The sequence below is a fragment of the Phacochoerus africanus genome, chromosome 1, assembly GCF_016906955.1.
Source record: "Phacochoerus africanus isolate WHEZ1 chromosome 1, ROS_Pafr_v1, whole genome shotgun sequence".
Lineage (NCBI taxonomy): Eukaryota > Metazoa > Chordata > Mammalia > Artiodactyla > Suidae > Phacochoerus > Phacochoerus africanus.
Window position 1 is genome coordinate 10,768,113 of NC_062544.1, and position 18,837 is coordinate 10,786,949.

At 39.9% G+C, this 18,837-nt stretch overlaps 1 protein-coding gene across 2 annotated transcripts in view; it reads right to left on the reverse strand.

Moving 5' to 3' along the window:
- Positions 1-4,754: 4,754 nt before the first annotated feature.
- The window catches only part of FAM114A2 (family with sequence similarity 114 member A2), a 38,975-nt gene continuing 24,892 nt past the window's right edge, over positions 4,755-18,837 (reverse strand). For both annotated transcript variants that reach the window (XM_047772478.1, XM_047772565.1), the window contains 5 exons: positions 18,597-18,719; positions 17,969-18,108; positions 12,954-13,026; positions 8,758-8,811; positions 4,755-6,104 (listed from right to left, as the gene is read on the reverse strand). In XM_047772478.1, the coding sequence (XP_047628434.1) occupies positions 6,003-6,104; positions 8,758-8,811; positions 12,954-13,026; positions 17,969-18,108; positions 18,597-18,719 (492 nt within the window). In that variant the 3' untranslated portion in view covers positions 4,755-6,002. The remainder of the gene's footprint in view (positions 6,105-8,757; positions 8,812-12,953; positions 13,027-17,968; positions 18,109-18,596; positions 18,720-18,837) is intronic.

Below are 18,837 nucleotides of genomic sequence, written 5' to 3' on the forward strand. Positions count from 1 at the left end.
ACTATTTTAAGTACTTACACAGATTATTTTATTTATTCCTATCAATGACTTTATAATGCAAGTGCTATTTTGCAATCGATTTTACAGATGACAAAATTGCAATTTAAGGGATTAAGTCACTTGCTCGTGATCACAGGGCTGGAAAACGAGGGAGCTGAGATTCAATTTTGAGTCTCTCTTTGCTCCTCACTTCTATACCATCCTGCAGGTCCATGAACTGGGGGTGGCAGTGCCCTGCCAGGCAAAGAAGTTATGAGGATTTACACAGAAGTGTCTCCCATGGTGCCTGATATTCAACCTGCTCCAAGTGTGTTAGTGTACCTTTTAACTACTGTTGGTTGATGAACAATAGATCATTCTGCAGTTCAGAGCAGAAATTGGCCTCTTAAGACACAAACCACCAAAACAGAAGTAACAATTTGAGAGTTTTGACAGATGAATCTGCAAACCTTCCCAAAGCTGACCAGCCCCAGCAGTCACAATCAGATTTGGGACAAGTCCATCCAACTCAGTCATAATCCATTACAACAGAGCAGCTACCTCACTTCTTTTTGGAAGCTACCACGCAGAGACTGCTCAGACAGAGGCACCAGTACGAGCTCCTCCAGAACAGAAGCCACACATTCCTGCAATTTTTCCCCAGCTCTTACCCCAGGGTCTGGGATAGCCTCTCAGTAAATGTGTGCAGAACCCATGGAGGCTCTGGTGTAACAGAGGGACTGGGCCAGGATCCAGAGACCTGGGTCTAGTTCTCCACCGAGCCTCCTATCAGCCACGTCACTTCAAGGGTCACATCCTCTAATGACCCCAAATGTGAAATGAGGGGTTTCCACGTTACACACTTGAGTCCCAGCTCCATATTCTCTACTAGCAGCAAAGCACTAAATACCTTTTTTTCTCTTTTTTTCCTTCTCCCCCCCTTTTTCCTTCCTTCTTTCTTTTAGTCAGACAACAAATATTTCCTGCCACGTGCCAAATTCTATGCCAGAAGCCAGGGACTCAATGTGAGCAAGATAAATACGGAAAAAAGGTACTTAAGTGTTTGATTTACTTAATGCTCTAAACGCATAAGAATATTCAATTTGTACTTTGAAACTTTTAACACATATGCTAACCATGCAGTTCTCATTATTGTCAAGGAAGGAAGTAAAGGAAAATCAGGCTGCACTCAACACTTAAGAGAAACCCTTCAGTTCTGACATAAACAACTATAATTATGTAGACAATTCAGGCTTAAACGGGCTTGGGCTGAAATTGCCAAGTCAGTGCACCAGTTACCCAAGTGAGACTGGCTGGTAGAAACACTATGACAAACAACTCCCATTCCAGCTTTAAAAAACTGCTGTACAGTAGAAAATTCACAGAATACTGTAAACCAACTATAATGGGAAAAAAAAATTATAAAAATTAAAATTAAAAATTCACCATACTGGTGCACACACTGTTGAGCTGGGAAAATGATTTCCTCTTTGGAACTAGCTTAAGAGCGTAGCAATGGGGGAGTTCCCCTTGTAGCTCAGGGGAGGTGAGCCCAGCTAGCATCCACAAGGACAAGGCTTTGATCCCTGGCCCCCACTCAGTGGGTTAACGGATCCGGTGTTGCTGTGAGCTGTGGAGTATGTAGCTCATAGCTTAGGCTCAGATCTGGTGTTGCTGCGGCTGTGGCGAAGGCCAGCAGCTGTAGCTCTGATTCAACCCCTAGCCTGGGAACTTCCATATGCCACAAGTGCTGCCCTAAAAAAAAAGGCACAGCAATGGCCAGGTGTATAGAAAGAGAGAAATGTAGGACTGACAAGAAGATACACGTGATAACTTCATTCTATTTGTAGCCTCTTTATCTGCCCCTTATAAGAGTAGGCCCGTCAGAAACTTAAATGTCTGGAAAATTCGACAGTGATGTGTGAGGGTGAAGTGATCAATCACTGCACTTTACCTTTATCTTAAAGGACATGTAAGTTCATAAAATATTCTGATTTATAAAACAATTTTTCCCAAAGAGTTGATTGGAGAAGTGACTGTTAGACATGAAGGAACTTTGGGATTTGGCCAGATGATGTAATGACAAGAAAGGATGTAGTAACAAGAGCTGCAAGTAAAACAGGGAGGAGCAAGTGGACTGGTTGGTGCTTGAGGAACAGCAGGTTGCAGGTGAAAAGTGACACTAATGAGCAAGTTTTAAAAATTCTTCTCATGTATTAGCCAGAGGCCTTGATGACACATTAATTAAGAGGTTTGCTATTTTCAGAACTTCTTCATTTCTCAAATGCCTCATTTAAAATCATTTATGAAAATGAGCATCACATTATATTGTTAAGATGTAATGAGATATTTCAACCTTTGACATTTGTTAAATACCATGATTATTGAGGGCCCACTGTGGGTACAATTTTATTCTGGGTTTTTCCAACCTGAAGCATATGCTCACCTTTAAAATTTAGAACACATCTAAAAGTATAGGGAAATCTCTATTTATCAGCTGATGACATCAAAAGCAACTACTTACAAATATGTCTTTAGATCAAAACAAGCACAAAAGAGAGGGTCCTCCTTCAAGCAGAGGAACCCACAATCTTGTCTCCTGATTGGAGGATGGGAAAATCCGTGCATCAGCCCTGATTTCAGATTTGTGGTAATGCCACCTACATGAATTACAATTTCATATTTCAGAGGCCTGTCAATCTAGGCATCTATACCTTATCTTAAACACACACACACACACACAATCAAAAGCGAGTAAGAAAAATATAGCTTGTCCTTAACACATTTCCAAGATAATGTATAAAGGAAAAAAAAATTACTTTGTGGACACTTCTATTTCTTTTATATCAAATTAATAAAGTCTTTTTTTTTGTCTTTTTTTGCCATTTCTTGGGCCGCTCCCTCGGCATATGGAGGTTCCCAGGATAGGGGTCTAATCTGCCAGCCTACGCCAGAGCCACAGCAACGCGGGATCCGAGCTGCGTCTGCGACCTACACCACAGCTCACGGCAACGCCGGATCATTAACCCACTGAGCAAGGGCGGGGACCGAACCCGCAATCTCATGGTTCCTAGTCGGATTCGTTAACCACTGCGCCACGACGGGAACTCCTAATAAAGTCTTTTAATCACAGACTTTAAAGATCTCAATAGAAGGAAGAGAAGCATTTACCCCAGTAATAACTGAATGTTTTATATAGCAAGGTTTTGAGTGAACTGGGAAGGAGGGTAGCACATACTAAGACACAGCGTTAAAATTTAGATACCAGAGGAGTTCCCGTCGTGGCACAGTGGTTAACGAATCCGACTAGGAACCATGAGGTTGCGGGTTCGGTCCCCGCCCTTGCTCAGTGGGTTAACGATCCGGCGTTGCCGTGAGCTGTGGTGTAGGTTGCAGACGCGGCTCGGATCCCGCGTTGCTGTGGCTCTGGCATAGGCCGGTGGCTACAGCTCCGATTTGACCCCTAGCCCGGAAACCTCCATATGCCGTGGGAGCAGCCCAAAGAAATAGCAAAAAAAAAAAAAAAAAAGACCAAAAAAAAATTTAGATGCCAGAACATTTAAAGGAAATAGCACCAGAAGAGTAGGTATCATCAGGAAACTACATCATGTACACACCCCAAATGGAACGATGAAGCATGCACCATTCAAAAATCATCACCGTAACCCAACAGGTTTCAAAGAGACCCCTGAATCTATTTCACCTATCAATGAATGTTTATGCTCTTATTTCCCTATCTCTACTAAATAAAAACTTTCATTTTTTTCATTATCTTCTAGGTGAAAGGCAGGCAACTGTTACTCAGAATTAATTGGTCCTTTCATCATTTCACTGGTGGTGTCCTAACTCCAGTGAAACACATGTGGGAAGGTAGGAGAAGCTGATAAGGATGAGAGAGAAAGAAAAGGTGGTGAGTGACACTGGCTTTCTACAAGGTCTAATCTAAAATAGGTCAAATTCAAGGCTGCAATCTAGACAGGTGCATAAAAAGAGTCACTGTTCTGTCCCCAACAGCTATATCCCTCTTCCTGAAAGAAAGACATTACATATGTTTACAGACTGAGGAATGAAAACTACATACTGCCCTTGTACTCAAGTCTAAACAGGTGGTAGGCAGTGTGACCAGTTCCTAAACATTGCTCAAGAAATACCATGCTTAGGGACACAGGTTCCAACACAGCAACTCAGCTTGAGGCCACAAATGACTGGGGATATCAGCTTTATTTACCACAACTATTTTTCTGAAATTTTAGAATTACTCCACTTCAGATAAAATTTGTCTATAAAAAGAAATATTCAAAAACTATTATAGGAGTTCCCTTCCTGGCTCAACTAGGATCCATGAGGATGTGGGTTTGATACCTGGCCTCGCTCAGTGGGTTAAGGATCCGGCGTTGACATGAGCTGTGGTGTAGGTTGCAGACACAGATCAGATCCGAATTGCTGTTGCTGTGGCTGCGGCGTAGGCCGGCAGCTGTAGCTCTGATTGGACCCCTAGCCTGAGAACTTCCATATGCTGAGGGTGCTGCCCTAAAACAACAACAAAAAAACTATTCCAATCATGTTAGAACAAAATAAAAGCAAAGTAACATTTTAGTGCTGTTGGTGTACCTTTTTAGTCCAAATCTACCTATTTTCCTCCTTGCTAGCAAACTGCCCCTTACCCCAAATATGGTGATCATATAGAAATAGTCTTGATATAAATCAATGTTATAGCTTCACTTAGCTCCTTCTTGGTCTGAGAAGATATGGCGGCTCATATTTGGAAAGGCAAATGAAAACTGACACAATTATTACCTTTTATTTAAAGGTTTTAGAAGATGAGGGGCAGAGAGCACAAAAGTTACCTGAATCATTAAAAACCACAAAGTTGGAGAATTTTTTTTAAGAGTGGATACCAAAATAACTTTTAAGAACATTACAACTTGTAAGTCTCTTAAATTGGTGAAGGCGGCAAAAGACGACTTAAGAGCTTAAGGATAAAAGTTATATTTATAAACATGCTAAAGAATATATTAAAAGAAACCAAAAAAAAAAGAGGAAAAATATACTGTCTTATAGGTTGAATCCTGTCACACATCAACATCGTTTCTATAGGACTCTACAGTCCACTTCAACAATATTCACACACCACCACCCCATCACTGAAAAGAGTTTCAACACTCCTTTGGAGTTGGCTATTACAGAATTTATCCTGCATATATCGTATGCATGGAAAACATCCTGGAGAATCAGAATATCTGCAAACATCAAACTGTTTCTCTAAACTGCACTTACTGGTCTAAAATCCAGTAGAATGAGGGTCAATTACAACTTGAAGCTTGTCATCTTGGGGTGGGAAAGCAATCTGAAGTCAAAGGGCACTTTTCTAGAGTTAACTCACATGGCTGTCAGTATATTCTCTAAGCTTCTCCTCAATGCCAAACATCCACTGAAATTAAAGAGCAGATGAGACTTTCTAGCCAATTCTAAGAATTCATGTAATAAAAGGTAATCCTTACAGAGTTTACATTGACTCAGTTTTCTTAAAGCCAAAGATTTTACTATAGAAAGGAGAAAGAAAATGGCATTAATAGTTCAAGCACGTGAATTCCAGAATACTAAATTATTTTTCCTTTTGATTAACAACCAGTTATATCCATGGAATGCAAAATTATATCCATGACAAAATTTTTAGTGTTTTATACCCTGTCAAAGAAAGACCAATATTTCTGCCTGAGTGTCCCATTAACCTTTAACTAGAGCCTTTATTTTTGAACTTTCTATAGAAGTTTTTTTTCAAGTTATTAATTATAACAACTGAGAAGAGCAGTGTGAGGACCTGAATACTTCAGCCAGGCAGTGAAGGCAGCAAACTTCCTTTACACCTGCTCTACTGCCTGGATTTTTAATACTAAAATAACCTTCCTCCCTCACTTCTGCAGGGGTACCCAGAAGAGAGTGGCATTTCTTGGCCATCTTAAGTATCGGGTAGAATCTTCTCTGTTCTTCAATGTTCTGACAAAGGCCTCTGGACCTGCAGCTTATGCCTCTGGTAACTCAGTCTTGTTCTCAATAAGAGAGATCTCCAGCACAGGTAAAAGTAGCTGAAAGGCATCCTGAATGTAGGAAGCACTGTTTGATGCCTATAAGGACAAAGATTGAAAGATAAGAAAAAGAAAACATTGCAGTCACTTAAAAGAGAAAATATAAGATAACAAAAGTCAAATTAATTTTTACAAACTAAATGAATTTGTAGCCTGGCAAATGAGAGTACGAACTTAACCATTTCAATAGAGTTATAAAGGAAAGAATTACCTAGCTCTTAAAATGATAGCACAAAAAAAGGAAACATTTTTGTCCCACTTTCCCTTCAGAAATGATAGCCATTCTTTGGCATCCTGCTCAAATTCAGCATTAAAAGCTTATTTATTCCTTGACTGAATGGGCAGATCCTGTCACAACATTTTAGCTAATTACTCAAAGAGGATTTCAGAAGGCTATGAATCCCACATCAATAGGATTTCTGGTCCATTGTGACTACTCTTCTTCCATGGACTCAACACTGTCAGTGAATATGAGACAGGTGCTCACAAATATAAACAAGGAACTGCTTTCAAAGATGATTAAGTATAGGCAGGTTTCTGTCTAGTTCAACTCATTTACGAAAAGCTTGGAATCACTATGTTCTGAGTTTGACAGACTTCATTCATATCTGACAAGTTCTGACCTTCCAGAGGAGTAACAACAGAGAGCTCATTAAAATAAAAATGTGGGAGTTCCCGTCGTGGCACAGTGGTTAACGAATCCGACTAGGAACCATGAGGTTTCGGGTTCAGTCCCTGCCCTTGCTCAGTGGGTTAACGATCCGGCATTGCCGTGAGCTGTGGTGTAGGTTGCAGACGCGGCTCGGATCCCGAGTTGCTGTGGCTCTGGCGTAGGCCAATGGCTACAGCTCCGATTAGACCCCTAGCCGGGGAACCTCCATATGCTGCGGGAGCGGCCCAAAGAAATAGCAAAAAAAGACAAAAAAAATATATTAAATAAATAAATGTGTAATTTCAAGTTTAAGAGTGTTTCAAAGCTGAAGCAAGACAACCAACTCAAAACAGCAAAAGGGGCGAGTTCCCTTTGTGGCTCAGCAGTTAATGAACCTGACTAAGATCCATGAAGATGCAGGTTCAATCCCTGGCCCTGCTCAGTGGGTTAAGGATCAGGCGTTGCCATGAGCTGTGGTGTAGGTCCCAGAGACAGCTCAGATCCCGAGTTGCTGTGGCTGTGGCCCAGGCCAGAAGCTGTAGCTCCAATTCGACCCCTAGACTGGGAACTTCCATATGTTGCAAGTGCGACCCTATAAAGCAAGGGAAACAAAACAAAACAGCAGCAGGGTCCCCATATCAAGTCAGTCTACCTTTTTTTGATTTCTAAATAATAAGTACTTCTATTTAAACTTCAGTATGATATTTCATACCAAATTTCCCCAACCAAGAGAGACCACAGAGAAAAATCTAATTAAATCTCTTATTTTGCACATAATGATATTGCTAAGAAGGTAAACACCAGGTCCAGGATCATACAGCAAATCAGGGAAGATCCAGGACAGGACCAGGCTCCTATACTGCAAACTTCTTTCACCTGTACCACTCTGTGATCTACTAAATCACGATTTTCTTTTTAAGTGCTTAAGTGATCAGAATAATTTTCCTTACTATTACAGGAAAACTATGCAGTTAGAAATTAAAGGCATTTCCTTGGTGGTAATTTTAAAAGAAAGTAAAACTATAAAAGTAACAGTCTAGTAGCAAAAATATTTTTTTCACTTTATATTTAAGGGAGTTCCCATCATAACTCAGCAGTAACAAATCTGACTAGTATCCATGAGGACGTGCGTTTGATCCCTGGCTTCGATCAGTGGGTTAAGGATCTGGGATTGCTATGGCTGTGGTGTAGGCCTGCAGTTGCAGCTCCAATTCAACCCCTAAGCTGGGAACTTGCATATATGCCACAAGTGAGGCCCTAAAAAGACAAAAAATAAAAAATAAAAAATAAATATATATATATATATATTTTATATATACCTTATTATCGAATCTATTTTCTCCCCTCAGACTTACATAAATATGTTTTGAACAGATCATTAAACATTTAAATTTTGCGCACAACTAATTTGCAAGATAAGAGTTCTTAAAACATGGACTCCCAAGAGCATAGCACATGGAAGCAACATAATCCATCATGGGATCCTCCTGTACTCGCCCCCACTTTTTTCTGGACTTAAACCACCCACTTCCTTAAATCTAATGAACTGACAAAGATTATGTAAACACAGGTACCTCTTTGACAAAATAAAGCAAATTTCTTGGCAAGGAAATGACAAAACGATTTGTTTTCTTTTGTTTGTTTTTTTAACTAACTTCCTCTGCATAAACCTCAGTCTTTTAAGAAGTAGTGCTTGCCTGTTTGTAATATTCAGCCATTCATGTTGGCCAGCTGGTCTCCAAAGATGTCTCATTACTAAGAATTGTCCATTAACTACCAAGGAGTAGTACTAAGTAGTGACAGCCTATTGCCTCTTCCTTTGTAGTTTACCTGGCACCTTCATCTTTACACTTTGTATTAATGAATAGGAAATATGGATTAAATATACCCCACTTTGGTGATATCTGCATCAATATGGCAAAACTACTAATCTACTGAAAAAAGACCCAAAAAGCCAAAAGATTAAAACTTAAGAAGACTTAATTAATATATAAAGTCTTAGAAGTTAGAGACTTAAAAAAAACAATTACTACTACTAACCTCTAGAAATACTGCTGTGATTAATGGATTAAGGACATCTGCTTTTTCTTTGACCTAGAACAAAAAATAATGTGTTAAGGGAGCATAGCACATTAAAAAAAAAGCAAGCAAAGTATATGATCCCACTTTGAAACACACACTTAGGCAGAGCCATACATAAATATAAGCATAGAAAAAGTCTGGGCCAGATTCAAGAAGGGCTTTAAATTTCCTCCTTTATATCCTTCTGTGCCTCCAAATTGAGAGTGTACTCCTTTGTAGTTTTGTTTTTTGGGTTTTTTCTGTTTTGTTTTTTAGGGACACACCCATGGCATATGGAAGTTTCCAGGATAGGGGTTGAATTGGAAGCGTAGCTGCCAGCCTATACCCCAGCCACAGCTGAGGATCTGGGCCTCGTCTGTAACTCAAACCACAGCTCATGACAACACCGGATCCTTTACCCAGTGAGCAAGACCAGGGATTGAATCCGCATCCTTATGGATCCTAGTTGGGTTCATTACTGCTGATCCATTACGGGAACTCCCTCCTTTGTAGTTTTTATTGACTTTAAAAAGTATCTTCATTTTGGAAAAAGGGGCATAAATGGTACATCTGACCACAAAAAAGTTAGAAAAAATTTTAAAACAAGTATATAGCTATGGAACATGTGCTCAGAGTACTCAATGGTTTTTAAGAAAGGTTGCTTGTAAAACATGGAAATAAATAATACAAATTTAATACTCGCACGTGTTAGCACCTCAGAGTTGACTAGCTTGGGTTAAAGCATCTTTATGAAACACACGGAAAGATTTAGCCTCAGATTAACTTCAGGATCTCAGAAACTCTCTTAAAAAAATAGAAGCTACATCACAGAATTACCCTTTACAGGAAACAATCTGAACTGAAAGCGAGGAAAATTAATTTGAGCCATGCTCTTAACTGAAATAAATTTAAGGGCCCAGAATAACTTTGCTGCCACATTGAAACATACTTATTCCAAAGTAACTTCCTAAAATGGAGATATAATTGACGTAGCAACATTAATTGCAGATATACAACATAATGATTCACTACCTGCATACACGGTAAAATGATCACAATGAGACCAGTTAACATCCATCACTATACATAGCTAAATAATTTTCTTTCTTGTGATTAGAACCTTTAAGATCTACTCTCTTAGCAACTTGCAAATATGCAAAACAGTATTAACTACAGTCACAATACATTACATCCCCATGGCTTATTTATTTAATACCTGGAAGTTTGTACCTATTGACTCCCTTGACCCATTTTGTCCTTACTCCCTTACTCCTTTCTGGCAACCACCTATCTGTTCTCTGTATGTATGAGCTTGGTTTGCTACAAAGTAATTTTTATTTATCCATTTAAAATGCCCTCTGTGAGTTCCACTTGTGGCTGAGTGGGTTAAGAACCTGACTAGTATCCATGCGGATGTGGGTTCAAGCCCTGGCCTTGCTCAGTGAGTTAAGGATCTGGCATTGCTGTGGCTATGGCGGAGGCCAACAGCTACAGCTCCGATTCAGCCCCTAACCTGGGAACTTCCATACGCCACGGGTACAGCCCTTAAAAAAATAAATTAATTAAAAATTTAAAAAGCCCTTTATTTTATCCCAAGTCATAATTACATATTATCATTTTCCATAGTTCACACAATCATCACTTTTTTACAATCCCTTAAAACAAAACAAAACAAAACAAAAATTTAGCTTTAACTGCAACTCTCATATTGGCCAGCAACTGCAAAATATGAGTTGCCATAGTCTAAGTAAGGCATTGCCCTTTAAAAATAGAGTCAAACTTTGGAGATTTTATCTTTTCAAGGTCTATATTTTTCAGCGCAGGTCTCAAGAGAGCAGCTCAAGATATACCAAAGACTGCACAAAAAGAGAGAACAAAAATGAGTTGCAAAATTCAGTTAGATAAGCTGACCCTAAAAGTCACATGGAAAGGCATAGGGTCCCACAGAGACAAAGAACAACAAAGCTTGAAGACTTACAATTCTTAACTTCAAAACTTATTACAAAGCTACAGTAATCAGGACAATATGGTAGTGGCATAAGGATACACACAGATCAGTGGAACAGAAATAAGAGCCTAGAAACAAATCCATGCCTATGGTCAAGTGATTTTAGATAAAAAGGGCCAAGACAATTCAACAAAGGAAAACTTTTCAACAAATGGTGCTGGGACACTATATATCCACATGTGAAAAAATCTGCTGAGCTGCTACCTCACACCCTACACAAAAATTAACTCAAAATGGATAATAGATATAAACATAAGAGCTACAACATAGGGGTTCCCATAGTGGCTCAGTGGTAACAAAGCCTACTAGTGTCTATGAGGAAGCAGGTTTGATCCCCGGCCTCACTCAGTGTGTTAAGGATCCGGCATTGCTATGAGCTGTGATGTAGGTCGCAGACACGGCTCAGATCTCAAGGTGTTGTGGCTGCAGTATAGTCCAATTTGACCCCTAGCCTGAGAGCCTAATATGCCATGGGTGTGGCCCTAAAAAGACAAAAAAAAAAAAGGAGCTACAACATAAAACTCTTAGGAAAAAAACACAGGAGTAAATCCTCATATTATAGGTGAGACAAGGCTTCTTTAGCTATAATATGGAAAGAACAAGTGATAAAAGAGAACAGTGACAAGCTGGACTCTATCACTCTTCACTATCGAGAAAGTGAAAGCAGAATTCTCCTGTGGTGCAGCTGGTTAAGGATCCAGCACTGTCACTGCAGCAGCTTGGGTCCCTGCTGTGGCACAGGTTTGATCTCTGGCCCAGTTACTTCCACATACCACAGGTGTGGCAAGAAAAAAAAAAAAAAAACATGAAAGGAGAGCTCATGCATGGTCTGGGGGGAAATATGTGCCTATAGTTCCTAGATAAGGAACTTTTATCTAGAAAAAATAAAGAACTCCCATAACTCAATAATAAATAGTAAATAATAAAAAAACAAATAATTAAAATCAAAATAAATAAAACAAATAATAATAAATAACCCAATTTATAAAACAACAATAAAAAGACAACCCAACTTAAAAATAGGCAAAGGATGCAAAAAGACATTTCTCTAAAGACATACAAATGGCTAACAAGCACATGGACAGATGTTCAACATCATCAGCTATCTGGGAAATGCAAATATAACCCATAATGAGGTAAGACTTCCTACCTACCAGGATGGGTAAAATAAAAACAAAACCATAATCAAAAAAAGCAGACAACAGCATGTGTCAAGGAGGGATGTGGAGGAAACTGGAACTCTCATTCAGGGATGCTGGCAGGAATGTAAAATTGTGCAGGCAGTTTGGAAAACAGCTTGGCAGTTCCTCAATGGTCTGTATCATCCAAATGAACAAGCAATTTCCCTATTAGCTATCCACCCAAAAGAAATAAAAACATACATGCATGTTCCTAGTAACATTATTCATTACAACCAAAAAGTTTACACGGTCCAAATTGCTATCAACTATGAAAAGATAAATGTGGAGTTCCCATTGTGGCTCAGTGGAAATGAACTAGTATCCACATGAGGATGTGGGTTCAATCCCTGGCCTCACTCAGTGGGTCAAGGATCTGGCTTTGCTGTGAGCTGTGGTGTATGGCACAGATGTGGCTTGGATCCCACATTGCTGTGGCTGTGGCTGTGTTGCAGGCAAGCAGCTTCTGCTCTGATTCAGCCCCTAGACTGGGAACTTCCATATGCCATGTGCAGCCCTAAAAAGCAAAAAAAAGAAAGAAAAAAGAAAAGACAAATGTGGTATATGTGCATAAAATAGAATATTATTTGCTAATAATAAAGATATACTTTTACATTGTGGATGAATCCCAAAAACATGCTTAAATGAAAGAAACCAGAGAGAAAATACCACAATATTGTATCATCCCATTTATATCAAATGTCAAGAATAGGCAAGTCTATAGAAAGAAAGTAAATTAGTGTTGCTTAGGGCTAGAAAAGTACGGAGGGTAAGTAAGGGAATGGTGAGTGACCTCTAATGGTATGAGATTTCTGGGAGATGATGAAAATAGTCTAGAATAGATTACTATGATGACTGTTGTAACAACTCTGTAAAAACACTGAATTGTACAATTAAAATGGGAAAATTATATGATATATAAACTATATTTTAATAAAACTGTTTTAAAAACAAAAGACATCAGCCCATTAGGAGTCATGAATTCTTACCCCAGCAGTTGTTAGGCAGGTGGTAAACTCTTTAGACAGAGAGGACAACTCTTTACAGAGCAGAACTGTCATCCTAGAAAAGAAGAGGGAAAAGTCAGGAGGGTTCTTCTTTTGTTTCGTTTTTGCTCTTTTTTATAAAGCAACTGTCAGAAGAAAACAAATCACTCCCGTTACTAAATGTGAAAGAAGGCTTTTAAAGGTAGTACATATTGGAGTTCCCGTCGTGGCGCAGTGGTTAACGAATCCGACTAGGAACCATGAGGTTGCGGGTTTGGTCCCTGCCCTCGCTCAGTGGGTTAACGATCCGGCGTTGCCACGAGCTGTGGTGTAGGTTGCAGACGCGGCTCGGATCCCGCGTTGCTGTGGCTCTGGCGTAGGCTGGTGGCTGCAGCTCCAATTCAACCCCTAGCCTGGGAACCTCCATATGCCGCAGGAGCGGCCCAAGAAATAGCAAAAAGACCAAAAAATAAAAAAATTAAAAAATAAAAATAAAGGTAGTACATATATGTTAAATAAGCTACATAATACATTTAGGGGTCTGTGCTATAGGAAGAAAAAGTTTAGTCCTTAGAGAAAAAACATTTTTCTACCAAATCCTCAAGTTAAATCAAAGGAAACAACTAAGAAGCATTTTAAGCAGACAAGGTACTACGTTCCATTTAGAAATATAGTTAAATTAGGGAGTTCCTGTTGTAGCTCAGAAGGTCATGAACATGACTAGTATCCACAAGGATGTGGGTTAGATCCATGGCCTCGTTCAGTGGGCTAAGGATCCAGTGTCATCATGAGCTGTGGTGTAGGTCGCCAGCGCAGCGCACATCTAGCATTGCTGTGGTTGTGACGTAGACTGGGAACCACTAGCCTGGGAACTTCCATACATTGCACGTGCAGCCCCAAAAAGCAAAAAAAAATAAAAGGCCAAAAAAAAAAGAGAGAGAGAAAAGAAATACAGTTAAATTAAATATTTATTCATTCAACACATATTTACTGAAATTCTTTTATGGACGAGGTACTTCTGAGCACTAGGGATATATTAGTAAATAAGCAAAGTCCAAGTTTCATGAATACCAACTTACATGCTAATTAAGGGGAAGACTACATAAAGAGATGGATGATTGTATATGTTTATAGTTATATAGTTATATGTATATACATATATACATAAATGTATATACATATTCATGTATACAATATGCACTAAATGGTGATATGAGCTAAGAAAATCAAGCAAGAATTAGAAAATGCATTGGGAAATGCAAATCAAAACCACACTGAGGAGTTCCCGTCGTGGCGCAGTGGTTAACAAATCCGACTAGGAACCACGAGGTTGCGGGTTCAATCCCTCCCTGCCCTTGCTCAGTGGGTTAAGGATCCGGCGTTGCCGTGAGCTGTGGTGTAGGTTGCAGACGCGGCTCGGATCCCGCGTTGCTGTGGCTCTGGCGTAGGCCGGCAGTGGCAGCTCCGATTGGACCCCTAGCCTAGGAACCTCCATATGCCGTGGGAGCGGCCCAAGAAATACCAAAAAGACAAAAAAAAAAAAAAAGAACCACACTGAGACATCACTTCACTTACACTTATCCTGTAAGAATGGATAACATTAAAAAGTTTAAAAAGCCCACAAATAACAATGTTGGTGAGGATGCGGAGAAAAGGAAACCTTGTACACTGGTGGTGGGAATATAAATTACTGCAGCCACTATGAAAAGCGGTACGGAAGTTTCTCAAAAAACGAAAAACAGAACTACCATATGACCCAGCTATTCCACACCTGGGTCTATATCTTAAAAAAAAAAACAAACCACGAATTCAAAAAGATACATTCATCACAATGTTCATAACAACATTATTTAAAATTGTCAAGGTATGGGAGCAATCTAAGTGTCATTCAACAGATGAATGGATGGAGTTCCCATTGTGGCCCAGCGGGTTATGAACCCAACTAGTATTCATGAGGATGTGGGTTAAGGATCCAGTGTTGCTGTGAGCTGTGGTGTAGGCGCAGATGCAGCTCAGATCCGGTGTTGCTGTGGCATAGGCCAGCAGATGCAGCTGCAGCTCCAGCTCTGATTTGACACCTCGCCTAGGAACTTCCCTATGCTGCAGGTGTGGCCCTGAAAAGCAGAAACAACAACAACCAAAAAAAAAAAAAAACAGATGAATGGATAAAGAAGATGTTGTATACACACACACACACACACACACACACACAGGAATACTACTCAGCCATAAGAATGAAATTTTGCCATATGCATCAATATGCTTGGACTTGGAGAACAATATGCTAGGTGAAATAAGTCAGACAGAAAAAGATGGATACTATATATCACTTTTAGGTATAATCTAAAAAATACAACAAACTAGTGAACATTACAAAAAAGATGCAGACTCACAGATAGAAAGAACTAGTGTTTACCTGTGGGGTAGGGTGGGAGAACAATATAGAGATGGGGAAATAGAAGGTACAAACTACTGAGTGTAAGATAGGCTGAAGGATGTATTATACAACATGGGGAATATAGCCAATATTTTGTAATAACTGAATGGAAGGTGACCTATAAAAATTGTATTAAAAATTTTTTAGTTAAAAAAATAAAATTGGGGGAGTTCCCGTCGTGGCGCAGTGGTTAACGAATCCGACTGGGAACCATGAGGTTGCGGGTTCGGTCCCTGCCCCTTGCTCAGTGGGTTAACGATCCGGCGTTGCCACGAGCTGTGGTGTAGGTTGCAGACGCGGCTCGGATCCCGAGTTGCTGTGGCTCTGGCGTAGGCTGGTGGCTACAGCTCCGATTCAACCCCTAGCCTGGGAACCTCCATATGCCGCAGGAGTGGCCCAAGAAATAGCAACAACAACAACAAAAGACAAAAAAATAAAAAATAAAAAATAAAATAAAATAAAATTGTACTTCCCCCTGTGGCTCAGTGGTAACAAACCTAATATCCATGAGGATATGGGTTTGATCCCTGGCCTTGCTCAGTGGGTTAAGGATCTGGTGTCGCCTTGAGCTATGGTGTAGGTGCCAGATGAGGTCCAGATTTGGCACTGCTGTGGCTATGGTGTAGGTCAGCAGCTGCAGCTCCAATTCGACCCGTAGCCTAGGAACTTCTATGTGCCATGTATATGGCCCTAAAAAGACAAAAAAATAAAAAACAAAAATAAAACAAAATAAATTAATTTAATTTAATTTAAAAATAAAATAAAACTCCCACCCTTGAGGAAGTTAAATTGATCTATGTGATAGCATATTAGAATTAGGGGGAAAAAAATGAGAAAATAGGAGAAGCAGTATTTTAGGTTGGCCAGTGAAAAAAGGCAAATCTAAGTGGAAACCTGAATTTAGTGAGAGAAAGAGCCATGACTGGAAGAGCATTCCAAGCAGTATAAATAACTACTTTTCCACAGAATAGGCTGCTTTGGGGCAATGAATCCCTCACCCTAAGGACATTTAAGACAAATCCCGGTCCCTCCTTACGGGATGCTATAGAGGAACATGGAAATGGTAGGTGAGGAAGAGGCCTGGACCTCTTCCAATCCTAACACACTGGACCCCCTCACTCATGTTTTTTTTCTCTCTCCTACACCAGAAGCACGTGAAAGTTCCCAGGCCAGGGACTGAATTCGAGCTGCAGCTTCAACCTATGCCACAGCTACAGCAATGCTGGATCCTTTAACCCACTGCCCTGGGGCTAGGGATTGAACCCATGCCCCCACAACAACCTGAACCATTGTGGTTGGATTCTTAACCCACTGCACTGCAGGAGGAACTCCTCATTCATGTTTGTTTGTTTGTTTTCTCAAAGAAAATTCTCATTTTAATTGGGAGATTTATTTATAAATTAGTAGGCCTTTTTTTCCTCCTGTGAATACCAACTTTCTATTATTTTTGAAATTTTTTTTCAAAATCAGCAATATGGAGGGGGAAAAAAAAGGGATTTGGAGTTTAGACCTGGGTTTCAATTCCAGTCTGCACTACCTCGGCAAATTATTTAACTTCTCTTATGTCTGCTTTTCCTCATTTTTAAAGCTGGACTGGTCACTTACCTTGAGGGTTGTTGGAAAGATTAGAAATGATACATGTAAATTCCTCAGCATGATACCTGGCATATGATTAGCACTCAACAACTAATATTATTAAGAATTGAGAACTATTTTCTGTTTTTACTTATGCAAAATTCTATTCCTATTAAGACCAATAATCTGAGGACCAATAATCTGAAAACTAGTTTTTAGAGTATGAGTTGGTTAATAAAAAGGGCAGATTTATAATGTACATTTATGGCTCAATGAAAAGAAATAACAAATAAAGTTGGCTACTTATTTAATTAAACCCAAATGAACAAATCTCTAAGATGTAAATAGCATCTTTTGTTTGTTTGCTTTTTGTCTTTTTTTTGTCTTTTTTTGTTTTGTTGTTGTTGTTGTTGTTGTTGCTATTTCTTGGGCCGCTCCCGCGGCATATGGAGGTTCCCAGGCTAGGGGTCCAATCGGAGCTGTAGCCACCGGCCTACACCAGAGCCACAGCAACTCGGGATCCAAGCCGCGTCTGCAACCTACACAACTCACGGCAACGCCGGATCGTTAACCCACTGAGCAAGGGCAGGGACCGAACCTGCAACCTCATGGTTCCTAGTCGGATTCGTTAACCACTGCGCCACGACGGGAACTCCTGTTTTTTGTCTTTTTAGGGCTGCACCCAAGGCATATGGAAGTTCCCAGGATAGGAGTAGAATCAGAGCTGTAGTGCCGGCCTACAACACAGCCACAGCCATGCAAGATCCGATCAACGTCTGCAACCTATAACACAGCTCATGACAACGCCAGATCCTTAACCCACTGAGTGAGGCCAGGGATCGAACCTGTATCCTCACGGGTACTAGTCAGATTCATTTCCACTGAGCCACAATGAGAACTCCATGAATAGCATCTCATTGAGAGGAAAGTTCTAAAACTTTGGAAAGAAGCTGAGAAAACTCTTTCAGCAATCTCCATCATTTAGAGGGGTACTCATTACACTTACTGGGAAAGGGCTCTGCTCCTTTCTATGGCTGATACTTCCTGGTTCCGGCCATGCAGAACCAGAGCTGCAATTTTGTGAAACAGTTCAATTGAGCAGGCAGTCAGTTCTGCTAGACTCCGGATTGCAAACGCATGGATATCCTGGATGGAAAAACAAAGCAAAGCATTGTTGTTGATTTTTATATAAGAAGAAGTGATACCACCTTGCTTCTCCCAGACTAAAGGATTCAACATCTTGAAAGCAACAGACTAAAAGCTGCCCTTCAATAAAACTTCTCTCCTTTCATATCAGTGATGTAATTTACAACTGGCTCATAGCTGTAAAAATAGAGGTTCCCCTGAAGTAAGGTGTGACCATGTGACTAAGTTTTAGCCAAAAGATTTGAATAAAAAGTGTCATGCAGCAGCTTCTGAGAACCTCTCATGACACCACACATACGGACCCTTTGTCTCTTTTCCTTCACTTCTTGTATCCTATAGTCTGGAACCAAGATGTTGGAATCTTGGATCACAAGGTAGAAATTATGGATAGCACCAGTACAACAAAAAAGAAGGCGCTGAGGTCCCTAATTACAATACCCACATCTCATATCTTTAAAAAACAAACAAACCTTAGTTACTTTCATTACCTCTATCGAACTGTTACTGATTTGCTCAGCTTCTTCTGCTTCCAACTGTTTTTCTCCTTCTTCCTTCTTTTCTAATGGTTTGGCCAGAGATGTACTAATCCATTCATAGGCTGTATTTCTTGCCTAAATAAGAAAAAGATTACAGCTGACTCTCCATATCCATGGGTTCCACATCTTCAGATTCAACCAACCATGGATCGAAAATATTAAAAAAAAAAAAATTCCACATAGTTCCAAAAGG